Source organism: Ciconia boyciana, chromosome 8, assembly GCF_034638445.1.
Source record: "Ciconia boyciana chromosome 8, ASM3463844v1, whole genome shotgun sequence".
In the NCBI taxonomy this organism is placed as follows: Eukaryota; Metazoa; Chordata; class Aves; order Ciconiiformes; family Ciconiidae; genus Ciconia; species Ciconia boyciana.
The window spans coordinates 4,581,713-4,594,898 of NC_132941.1; the positions used below are offsets into that span (position 1 = coordinate 4,581,713).

The following is a 13,186-nucleotide window of genomic DNA, read 5'->3' on the forward strand; positions in this document are numbered from 1 at the left end:
AATCATGGCTTCGTTAAATACTGTTATGCATCAATACCTATCCATTATAAATGAGTGTAAACATTAGTTATAGACAGCCTACATAGTATTAGATTGCAGGAGAAATCTTGCACAATGGACAGATTCAAAATTAAATGGATTTGGAAATGGATGTGAGGGAGGAAAAAGTATTAGAAAATAGCATATTTTTCACCAACTAATAATATAAAATAAAAATTAATAATAACTATAAATATACAAAATATAAAAAATTGTTACAGTATCTTCCATTTTCAGCAAAAATGCCAGAATGTTTAAAGAACTTACTGTTATAAAAAACTAGTCTGGGCTTTAATAATAAATAGCATTTTATTACTCACTAGGCTGTCAGTGTTACCTTTTATATGCCAAAGCTGCAGTGTTCCAAGTTGAATTTAAACTTCAGAACAATAATACTTTGTATAAACAATGGAGTTCTGTATAGCATTTAAGGCTATCCTATGATACCATTTCCTGTCCTCTGTTTTCAAGTATTTCGGTAGCTCGTGTGTTAAATCTGGACAGTGTCCTTCTTCCACACCCAATACAGTCATTTCCTGCAGGCCTTATTACAAGGCTCTGCCAGTCCTTCAGAAACATTTCATGCTTTTAGTGGTGCTGTCAAAAACAACAAACTCCTTGCCATTGCCTTCTCTGCACAATATCATTCAGCTGCAGGGCAGAGTCAAAGCATTTGTTCTGACAAAAGGCTGAGGGTGTTTAGAAAAAAATATATTAAGAACGGGAGAAACAAAAAAAGTCGTTAAGTGTGCAATACTATGGGTATTAATCCACTAGCAGCCCTTTGTTATAAATAGCAAGCATTGAACATTTAGCAAATGCTGGAGTATCTATATTGATTATTTGAAGAATCATATGCTGGGGCTGCAATAAGACTGTAGAATATTCATTTTTAATATGAAACTTAAAACCTTTTTTCCTGTTAATAATCTAATAAGAAAATCAAATTACAAGTTAAGAGTGAAAGGATAACTAAAAGCATGGGTTTTCTTAGAGTAAGGTCAGGAGCCAGAAAAAGATAATGATTACAGGATGATGCAACTATACGGCAGTTTGCCAAACTGAGGCTTTAATAACCCCATAAATTCTACTTACTATTTTGTATAATACAGAAATTGTATCTACCCCACCCACTATAGATCTTCCCTGAAGACAATTACTTTATGTTTCAAAACACTATCAAACTGAAAAATGGAAACAGAATATAAAATCCTACGTAAATGCAAAATAAGACTACTGTTTTTACTTCAGTTGGAAGAGTTTTATTTAACTCTAATTCTTTAAAACAGACTATGAAAGCATGTTCGAAACACTTCTTTGGAATACAGACAGCAATGCAAAGATGAGAAGCTCTCAATTATATAAATCATAATTTAATTAGATTTTATGATAACAAACATTGCCAATGCACAACATTAGCCTACTTCTTGTTTAGTCAGAAAATGCTTACTTTTGAAGTAACTTCTTTTCTGAAGCTAAATGTTAAAACCCACCCATTTTAAACAACTGTATATTCTGCCTTCAGAAATGTAATACAGCTTAATCTCATTTATTGTCCTGCAGCCCAAGACGTAGCATTCAATTACATGAGCCAGACTCATATTTCACTATATAAATCACATCAGCTGAAACAATGAACACACGTGGCTGGAAAGTACTCCATGTACTTATTACTACTCAAGGAATAAATTATAGTCATTGATGCCATTAATCTTTTTTTGTGGTTCACCTTTGGAGAAACTGAACAGTCACACACAGTTTTGGAAAATAATTGTGGGCAAGCAAAGCAATACAAGATTAAGCAAAAATAAGAGTGGTAGTAAATAAATATTTATGCCTCAAATGACATCATACAACCCAACAAATGTCACATAATTAGAAGTAAACTGAAAATTGTGTTTGCAATAAGCCATCGATTCACTATGCATCTAGAAGACTAGATAAAATCTACTAACGAAAAACATTTACATGTAGGACTGGGGGGGAGGAGGAACAACAACACACAACACAGACACATTGCAAGTAAATACAACAATAGCATTTCTATGTGCATGAGTTGCTCTATTTATTTACTTTTTTTTTTTTTAGTATGACAGCTTCAAGTGGAAATAAGATTTAAAAAAAACCCAAACAACACCACCACCACCACCCAGCATATGCTGTTCATACCTTTTTCAGCTTTGCACAGAAATCACTGCTGGTTCTACCATCATCTCACAAAGCCTAAGTTCTCTGCTAGCTTTGGAAATAATTTACTATAACATCTCAAGGGAATCGAAATAAATGTATTTCCACTGATCTTTACAAATCAATACTTCAGATAATACTATGATGAGAATTAAAATATACCTTTGACAGTAATATAAGATTTTGAAACATGTCTAACATAAGAGTTATACTTCTAAGGCAGTACTTTAGATATTAAAATGCAGCAAAAAGAAATAAACATGACTAAGTGTCAAGGGAATGCTCACTCGTGTTACAAAACTAAAAAAGCCCCTCTTTTCCCAGGTTGCTGGAAAATTTTTTTTGCCTAAAGCTACATAAAAGCAGAGACAATTTTCAAGGCTATTTAGAATTTAAATGGGCCTTCTTCAAGACCAGGGTTATTATTCAGTATGCAGCAGCAAACCTAAAACAAAGGCATATAGCTTTTGTATCTAAATGTTATTCAACTTTGTGTGAAACATTAGCAGTGGCAATTGGATGCCCTTTAGGTCTTCTGTCAACTAACAGTTAATGAAATCAGAGTTCTACTTTCTGAACTTGTTGATTTCTATGTATCTATACAAAGCCAATGTAAAGAATGGACAACAAAAGTGATATGTTTAGAACATCTGAGGATGTGTGGTGCTGTATCCTGGGCAAGGTTATGTAAATGTTGAGACTTCACACAAACAGATATGCTGCAATACTTTAATCCAGCTGGGAGATTAATAATCTGTTATACATGTGGCAAATTCTAACCAGAATTGTCTTGTACCTCTTAGTAAATGAGAAATTATGGTAAGATAATGAACACAACAATACACGAAATTTCAACTAAAATCTAAGGGTAGTTCAGGGGCTGAACTGATCACATGTGGATGGGTGGTTTCCAAGGACAGATTGCTACAATTTGGAAAAAAACAAAAACAAAACACAACCACCACCACCAAAAAAAAAAGAAAAAACCCAACAACAAAACCACCCCCAAACAAACAAAAACATCTCAAAATGCTTTCTTCTAACAGCATGTTTTTAATGCTGATTTCAGCCAGTCATTTCTTGTCGGCTGATTTAATCAGAGGATGATGGATGGATCAAACTTTGTCACGTGCTGACAACGTCTAGCACGGGAAAAAGGTTCAGCTTGCACCCTGTGAAACAGCTGGTCTGCAGTCCACTTTCAGTACTGCTTTTCCTTAAAGAGAGCGCTTAGAAGCTGTAAGAGTAAATAAGCTGCTCTCAGTATTCTTGAGGGATCCTTCAATTTCTTTCTTGGAGAAGGGTGAAACACTGACTGTTGTATTTACCTGCATAATCTTAAAGATCAGAGCAAGGCAAAACATTATACCAACACTACTGACATTACAGAGCAAGAACCTTTATCCACTGCATTTAGCATCAGTTCAACATACATTCTTAAGTCAAACCCCTTTCAATACAAGCTGGGAAGTGAGGAGCTCTGTCTAGTGAAAGACTACCTTTGACAGATACTGCCTGTCACACCGAAGAGAAAGTACAGCAGATTAGAAATACCACCAGTAACACATAACCTTAAGTAAGAATATGCTCAAGGTTTACAGCTGCTTTCCTAAAGTGGTCCTCTACAACAACCGTACCAAGCTTTTTAGCTGATGCAGATGATACAAACTGGTGACTCTGAGAGTGGGGGTGGAGGGAGAAGAAAGTCTGTTTTCTTAAGGAAGAGGCTGATAGCATCAATCCAGTTTCAAGCAAAATTCCTGCAAGAGGTATGTTTTTTCCAGAGTTAGTTGGATACTTCTCATTGGGGTGTGTCTCATTTAATAAACAAAACAACATGAATAGAAAGGTATGCACAGAAAGCTGTTTTGTTATTGAAGCCTTCTGGTGTACTCTTAAGAACTGCAGCATATTAGCCACCTGACTCAGACTTGTGAAAGACCAAGCTGAAAGATTATTTTGTCCTCAGACATGCAGAAAAAGCTCTCCCAATCAGCCAAGCCCTCAAGACAAAGGGAACCATTTACAGGTGTGGCCTTTCACAGTTCTCTGTCTTGATCCCTTTCTGGCAATACACAGGGAGTTTACAGGTGTGTGCAAGTTGTCTATTGCACCTCTGCATAATCCTTCCCAAGGCCAGGATAAAAGATTACACATGACCTAGATTGGCTCTTAATAGAGATCCAATACCTCACAAGACAGTTTTTCAAGCAGATATATCCTTCAGCTCTCTTCCAAAGAAATTCTGGATTCCTAAATTTACTTCATATTCTTAGAATCTGAAGATTAGTGAGGACATTAGAGAAGACACAGCTCTGGAATAAAGAGGAGAAATTCAGTACTCAAGAAGACTAGATCTTTCTTATCCATTCTCCTGATGATAAAATTGTAAGAGGAAAGATAACTTCCCAGGAGATTAACTGGGTCCATAATCTGCATTACTGACCAGAAGGGCTACTTCACTGACAAAAAAAATGTACAGACAGGTAATATTGTGTCCTTGTGAGATCATAAAGAGCCTCCACTTCCAACAACTCCTTCAAAATCACCTAGGACTGGGAAGAACTTAGGGAACTCATCTTAGTTCAAAGGTCTCAGGGTTTATGGTTTTCATGCAGCATTGGCAATGAAAAACAGCTCAGGCCCTTTGCATGGTTCTAGCTCAATGCCATACGTGAAAGGTATGGAAGAAAAAGTAGAGATTGGGTAACAGTGGTACTTCTTTTGAGCCTTTCTGATTCTCAGAGTCCTTAAGGATGGGACAGCTTCACTGGAAGTGCACTTCATTGGCAACCTCTGGATGATTCAAGGTATAATACCAAATCTACTGGAACATAGTGAAGCAGACCTCATGACAAATTTGAAGGTGATCCATCCATCAAGTCCTTTCAGTTCAAAGTCGAAGAAACTCTCCCCTGTATTTGGGTACTCAGAGCAAGTGAGGCTATATTTTGCCTAATTACATTCCAGAGCCTTTTGAAAGGAGTAATATAGACACGCATCATGTGTTCAAGCCATGATGATGTTGACAACAAATAGCAAGTTGTACACATCCTGGTGATACGAGATCCTTGAAGCATATTAGATGCCCATCACAAACTGAACAGGGTTTAACACTGACCATGGGCAATAGCATCATGAAAAATCTAGCTCCGAAACATTTGACCTAATTAACACAAAAAATAAATTAGCTCAAAAGCAAACACTGCTATAATGCCAGACATTTTTCCCCTCTCAAAACTGAGATACTTGCCAACTAAAAATTTTCAACAAATGTTTTTTATGTAGTGGGTAAAATTTTAAAAATATTACAAAATAAAAATGCTTTTTCAGAGTTATGACAGCTGCATGTGAAATAAGCTCTCAGTATTATAAAATGATCACCAAATTTTCTGTTCTAGGCATAAAAAAACCCACCTACCAATCTTTGCTACAACACACAGATATTTTTACTCAAAGTTATTTTCCACAGAAAAACTGTTAAGTTGGCAGATTGCTAAAGCAAATCATATCTATTCCAATCAAGTTAGACAGGACTTGAGAAAAAGATTCGTGAACTAAATATGAACCATTTTATGCAACATCTTTTTTTGAACTGGGTCCCAACTATGCGAGAGAACCTTTGCTTGCTTTTTTCTCAGAGATAAAGGTGTATAAGTGTATTTCAATGAAATAAGAACAAAATCTCAAATGCTCAAAACTTCCTAATATCGAGTAAGACTTGGGGTTTTCCTTTGTCTATAAGAGAATATCAGGGAATATGGGTATGCCAGTATTCCATCTTTATCTTTGACATCTCGCCTATAAATTGTGAGCTGCAAATTTGACACATGACCTTTCACTACTATATTTATAGGAGAATTCTCCATTCCTGAGAAGTTTAAAAGAAAAGATTGAACGCTAAAAGAAGAAAATATATTTTTTAAGTGAATTCTACAATAAACGTAGCAAGAAACTAAGACCATTGTTCTCTGCAGACATAATTAACTTGATATACACACTTCCAACAGCAGCTGTCAAGCTCAAATTGACAAGTTAGCAGATTTACTCAATCTGGTTATGTACGGTTTCTTGATTTTGGTTGCAATTGAGAAGGTTACTGTGCATCTGACAGTATTTAAAGGAAGCCATGCCATACCCTAGTAGAAAGTGGAGCTCTGACAACTTACGATAGTCTGTGGCTTAGCATTCTGGTCTTAACTAGGTATTTGAGTTTTGCTAGAGGTACTACTTATAGATGTTCCACTGTTCTTGTATAGCCACAACTCTTACTTGTATGAAAAAAATCTTTCTAGAAATGAGTGTGTATATGTACAACATTTTGGGTGCGATGTTCTGGAAAGTAAGAGATAAGCGATGCATTTTTACTTTTCACATAAACTATTAATAAATGCAAGAAGGAAAACATTTTACTGCATTAAATATGTTCACCAAGCTGCTGTAACTGGGTATTTCTACAGTTTGATATTCTATAGCAACTGCTGTAAACAACTTTTATTTGCTTATTGAAAGAAGTAGTCTTAAATCTGAGGCTGCTGTTACTAAAGCCTGATTTCGGAAAAGAGGCCTGAAACGCCTTGATAGTAAACTTATTTAGTCTGACTTGAGAAATGCTATGGAAATCAACATCTGACCTCCACAGTTTCTAAAAATAGACATCTTTCCAACTGAGGAAGCTTCCTCCATTTAAAATCTTGCTTACCTGATGGAAACCACACTTTAATATTTCATATCTTTGCTGTACATAGCCAAAGAATGGATGAAGAGTGGAAAGTCAATCCTGTGCTTTCAGCCTTGTAGTGGCAGCATTTTTTATTCATAAATTCAATTGCCTGACTTTATCTTCAAAAGAGCTTTTTCCCAGTCGCCACACTAAGTAGCCAGTGGGCAAATACTTTAAGGCCAACAGTTGCTTCTCTAATTCCTTGCTATGAATGCATACCAAGGAGAGTTATGTGTACTTCCAAAATTGACCTTCAGTTACCAAGATATCTCAAGGAATGGAAGGAACATGAAGGAAGTGGGTGAACTGTCATTTATTTTGTCTTTCTGTGGCGTGATAAATTTCAATGGCTGCCTGCCCTCTATCGGAGTAGTAAACTTGGTTTAGAGGAAACAAAATATTATTTAAATGAAAAAGTGCTATCATATCTTTTTACCAAAGACCAAAAAATACTGTGAATTTGATTTTTGGCAAGATCTCTAATTTGTTTTTGAAAGAAATTCTGATCATCTTCCAAAATTAAGACAGAACCTAGCTATCAGCTTCCAAGATTTATTGCCGCCTTTGTATAACTGCTAGAAAATAATTAGCAAGATACACATGGCAATACAAACAATACAGTCTGTATTTTCTTCATTTTGATTGGCACCACAACCAGTATCAAACATCCAGGTCTCGTGAATACTAAAGTTGAGAACACAGACGAGTTGTCTTTAGTGTAATAGTTTAGTAAGCACAGGAAATTTCATACAAACTAAGAAATTTGGCGGACATAAGATCTCTTCAGAGTGCTGTAATTACACCTTTGAAGAAACACAAAAGCAAGAGCAGCATGCTACTACTGAAAACCACTAAAATAAAAAATGCAAATACAACTGAAGTGGAAAGGGCATGGCAGTAAGAAGTTAAATGCCTGATAAGAATTTCCAAGACTTGCCAATTACAAGGCAACTAAGAAAATTATGACCTTTGTTCTTCCACAACCACTTTTTCAAAAGAGTAAAAATAAAAATTGCTTTTGAGTAACTGTGAAACTAAAACCACAATACTATTTTTCAACAAAGACATGATACTGCACTTACCAACTGGACTGGTACCAGCTCCATTTGGCACTGTGAGGTCAGTTGTCCCCAGCATTCCACCTAATAAAAATAAGCCAGAGCATTAAACTAACTTACTCGCATTACAGTATCATACCATTTTGCACTTCAAAACTTAAGCAGTTAAAAAAAGAAAATGCACAGATACCATTAAGAACTTGTTACTTTTTATTTTTGTTTGGGGGGTGGGGTGTTTAAATAAATAAATAAATAAAAAGAGGGTATAAAAGGAAAACACAACATTACTGAAATCTTACCTGCATTGCCAGTACTCGGTGGTCTCTGAGGGGCCCCAGGTGATACGTTCCGATGCAGGGTCGTCTGAGGTGGGGAGAGCATGGTCGTGTCCGTTAACGATGAACTGGCTGCCAGTGATGGGGATACCAGGGAACTCCCTGGGTTACTGTAGGTTAAAGTGTTGGGATTGGACACTGGAACTGTAACCGACATGGAGAAGTTCTGAGCAGGCAAGCCAGGCTGGAGGAAAGACAAGGAATACACACAAGACAACAACATTAGCATTAACTATGTTTGCAGAAATAGTACATTATAAAAATACACATTAAAGTTTGCCAAGAATTACTCAGGTTTTAAAAAAAAAAGTTAATTATGTTAGTTTTTAAACTCTATTAAGCATACAAGTTTTAAACATCAATTTGTTGTAGAGTATGGTGTTAAACTCTTATACATCATATAAATACAGTTCCAGAAGAATTACTCATAAGTTTCTAAAATACTGAAAGTTCAAGTACAAAAACCTGAAGATATTCATATGAATTAGCAAGCTTGGAAATACAACAAAATTATCAGTTAATTTGGATTATTACAAAGCAATGACAAGCTAAACATGTCTACAAATCAATGAACTGTTGCACCTTCAAAATGTAAGCATAAACATGCACATTACAAAATAAAGTCAGTTATTACACAAAAAAAGAAAAAGTTAGTAATAACATTTTCTATTAATAACCTTGCCAAACTATTGCTACTAATCTCTAAAATGTTTTAATTTTCAGACTATAAAAAGTAAACAGACCTTTAGAAATTCACTAAGTTCAGTAATTTGAATTTAAACATTTCAATTGTCATTATTCTGAGCTGTGTTCCACAAGACCCCGCTTGAATAACCACTCCATCTTGCTTTTTTGCAAATCTCATTTTTTTAAATTCTTATTTTTACAGCATTATTTAAAAGGCAACTATTTTTCTGAAGTATATATGTTTGTTATTCAACAACTGTTTGAATCAAAAGCTTAGATGCCTGCCCATCTATGGTACTCATTTGGTTATGACTAACTTCTTTGGCCTTTGTCTCATTCCTATCCTTTGACAGTGATGAGTTTCTGAAACAAAAGGGACTATTTTCTTTCACAAGTCTCATAATTACTGGAAACAAAACCATGACAGGTACAATTTAAAGGTAAAAATTCAGTAGTATTTATTGACAGAATAGAGAGATAATAGTTTTGATTTAGAGGTCAACTGCGGATGACAAACATTCATGACCTAGCAAGTATCCTTAAGAAGATGCACTTTTGTCACGTGCAGCTTAAAATTTAGTTAGAATGATACTTCTGTATGACAATTTTGATAATATTAGAAATATAACAATAACTACACTAATTAAAAGAGCATAATACATTTTCTACAAGAAACAAAATCTCTTACTAGCAAAAGCCAGTGAGTGTCCCTACTGAAGCATTCCTAAGAATAATTATCAATTTTTGGCACAGAGGGAAGGAAAAAGTAATGAAGCATAGCGATGTAATGCTAGCAAATCATTCACAGTATCTAACTAATGACAAGCTGCACTGGTACTTGTTTTCACGGGAAACTACTACAAGAAACTATTTAATACCTACCAAAAAAATGTTGTTTTTAAACAGCATGCTGTCAAGTAACTCAAACTAAACTCGAAATACCTGAAGTATGCTTAAAACAATGCTAGAAGCTAGAAGCAGTTGGAACATTTTTTCTGTAGGTTTCTCGATATAGAACTAATACATGACAACTTCCCCCCACACCTTACAATAAAGGCTGCCTCTGCCCATCTATGGTACTCATTTGGTTATGACTGAATTCTTCACACTTTGCCTCATTCCTACCCTTTGACAGTAACGAGTGCACTAGAACAAAAGAAACTATGTTCTTATACAGACCCATAAGTACTGGAAATAGAACCATAACAGGTCCAATTTAAGCTATAAATACAGAACTATAGAGCTAAAAAATAATGTTGCCTTTTTTATTTATGCTGATGTCCACACAGACAATTCAGGCTGTTCATAAAGACCACAGAAAATCAAGAGAGAGCAATTTAGCTCTGTTATACTGAGAGATGAGGCCTGAAGAAGATGTCTCCACACAGAAATGTTAGATATCAAAAGCTTCAAAACAAAGCAGGAAAAAAAAGATATTGGCTTCATTCAAGTATAAAGAACTTGCTAAAAGAAGTGATGTTGGGTATCATGACTGTCAGTTTGCTGTTAAGTGCCCAGAAATGGCCTCATTGCTCTGGACAATGAAATAATTTCTAGTATCAGCAAGCCATTTGGGGACACACTACTCAATTACCCTAGGGTCTGTGCTGATTAACCTAGCCAGTCCATTTACTTTAATTGCTACAAGATTTGCAATGTTAAAAAATTCAAAGGCTGTGACAGAGCCCTGTATTAGTTTTCTTAGAAAATACTTCCCCTGTAATATTCAACACTAATTTGTTTTTGTAGATGGCAATTAAATGTCATCATGCACACCTCCATGAAAAACATGCAAAATTTACACTACTGTTATCCCCAGACTTCTTGAGTTCTGGAGCCTAATAATTCTCTTCCAAGAGTCCTTCTCCACTAAATCTTCTTTTTGCCTTAGACCCCAAAATTGAAGTGGATATATGAAACTGAGGAGAACATGAATAATCTGCCCAGCAAATATATGGGGTTCAGACAATGACAATTTAATTTTTGAATTAGATAACACTAAAATGAAAAACGATCCTCTGATCACACTATGGGGCAGATCATATCATTCTAAAGCAACTAAGTGACTTATGGCTGCAAATAGGTTAGGCACTTAAGACAAAATTTTCAAAGACCTTTCAGTGTCCAAGGAAGTATCTGTTAGAATTTCAAAAGGAGTAAGACACCAATCTTTTGAGGCTCCCATTGTGCACCAGTCTTTATCTTTAAACATCTAAATAACTTTCTACATCCAGTCTTCAGCAAAATAAATTCCATTGATTTCATGACAAAATTAATCCAATTCTATTTGCCTGCCTGTAACATATTGTAAAATCTTGATCAACAGACAGATAAAGAGCTACAAGATGTAAATAAACTATCCTACATCCCACAACAAAATCTATCTTTATAAAAACCCTTTAGGTAGGATTAGGCAATACAGCGAGGCTCCTGAAATTTAGAAATGTTACCTCATGTTCACAAGGTATGAAAAACTAGCAAAAGAGAAGCTAGAGATAAATCATCTTCTTCAAGGTAACATGTATTTGGACAAGATGAAGTATCAGCATCTCATTTTTCCTCAAAAATATATATTCCCTTCTCAAACCATTACATCCTGTTGTCTTTGCAGTGGTATTCAGTGGTAAGCAAACACTGAAAATTCTCATGCATGTAATAGAAGCACAAACCATACTTTAGTACTCACTGCGATTTTATGATTCCGCATCATATTATCAAACTCTTCATTAATTTTTTTATATTTTTCTTCTGTATGTGGCGTGAGCACATATGAAGTGTCAGGGTCCGGGCTGTCGCACCCTCTGTGTTCCTTCTTGTTCAGAGCCTAAATAATGAAGTTAATAAAAAGGATCAACAAATAAAAAGTAGAGATAAAATAAAAGTACTTACAGGGCCTCGCTTGAAAATAAAATCACTATCTTCATTTAGTTTGCTGAATCTGTCCTCCGATAGTGGACTGTGCTCAAAGTAATCGTCAGCATCAGGGCTCTCACAACCATTAAGGCCTTTCTTTCTTAAGGTCTGAAATACAATTGGAAAATTCACATACAAATCATACTAACTTGCCAAGAAGTTTTGTATACTACTGAATCATTCAGAGCCACTGAAACTACATGAAACTTTCACAGACAAAACTCAGTGTTCAACAAACAGGCTTAGTCTTTCAAAATAGTGGCATAGTACACAAACAGAAGAGGTTTATTCAGAGGCACAGACTCTCCCAGGTGCCATCTCATGGGTAACTTTAACCTACACCCACTTTATCTCTCCAGTGTTCCATGCAAAACCGTTTTGAGATACTGGCTGATAGAGTAAAGTTGCCTGACATACAAGGAACATTCAAGCCTATGGCAAAGGAGTTAATGTCATCACTGGTAATTAAAAGCCAGTTTACTGGATCTTAAATAAATTGATTTTAGCATCCCAATTTTAATATTCACATTTTAAAGAGCATACAGTTAAACTCTGAGAAACACGGTGGCTAAAATTTTCAATCTAATTCAACAACTGTAGTACATTAATATATGTAACACTTGGTCTCAGTAGTTTACAAAGGAAGGAATTTCCTGCAGTTCTGTCATCCTGCATGAGAACAAGAACTGCAAAAAATTATAAAAAGAAATTACATAATCCCTCTCTAAAATTACTTAGTTTGCTAAATGTAAGTTTTTTCAGACTCCTTTAGACTAACTTGATGCAACTGCTTTATTGGGCTACTTCCTGTTTTCTGATGGAGAACTCACAGCAACATCCCCGGGAAAAAAACAAAACCTGTCTACAATCTAGGCATTACAAATAAGCTACTGAAAGAAAGGATGTGAAACTACAGGTCTCGTGACCAAATTTTAAAAGATGTTTGTGTTCCTTGTTGGTTTTCTTTTTTACCCTATTACACAATCAGAAATCTTTCTTTGCAAGTTCTCATTTACAACAAGCCAAGATTTAAAATGCTACCTATGGAAAAATCTTTAATGTTTTAAAAAAGTTTCAAAAGGAAAGCAATATAAATTTTTAAACAGGTACACATTAGCAGTACATAAGACAACAGTAGGATTATACAAGCATAAGGGGAGTTGTGAGTTTCCTTTTTGAAAAATTATTTATATTCTATGAATTTTACACTAAAACCCCTAAAGATTTGAAATCTGCATGCTGAT

At 35.2% G+C, this 13,186-nt stretch overlaps 1 protein-coding gene across 4 annotated transcripts in view; it reads right to left on the bottom strand.

Annotated features, from left to right (window-relative positions):
- Window positions 1–13,186, bottom strand: part of MEF2A (myocyte enhancer factor 2A) — a 92,437-nt gene that overhangs the window by 15,156 nt on the left and 64,095 nt on the right. For 2 of the 4 annotated variants that reach the window (XM_072869174.1, XM_072869173.1), the window contains exons 4-6: window positions 11,716–11,853; window positions 8,307–8,526; window positions 8,032–8,091 (exon numbers count right to left, since the gene is read on the bottom strand). In XM_072869174.1, coding sequence (XP_072725275.1) covers window positions 8,032–8,091; window positions 8,307–8,526; window positions 11,716–11,853 — 418 coding nt within the window. Of the gene's footprint in view, window positions 1–8,031; window positions 8,092–8,306; window positions 8,527–11,715; window positions 11,854–11,918; window positions 12,051–13,186 lie in introns of all 4 variants that reach the window. The other 2 variants (XM_072869176.1, XM_072869175.1) reach the window with 2 other exon arrangements.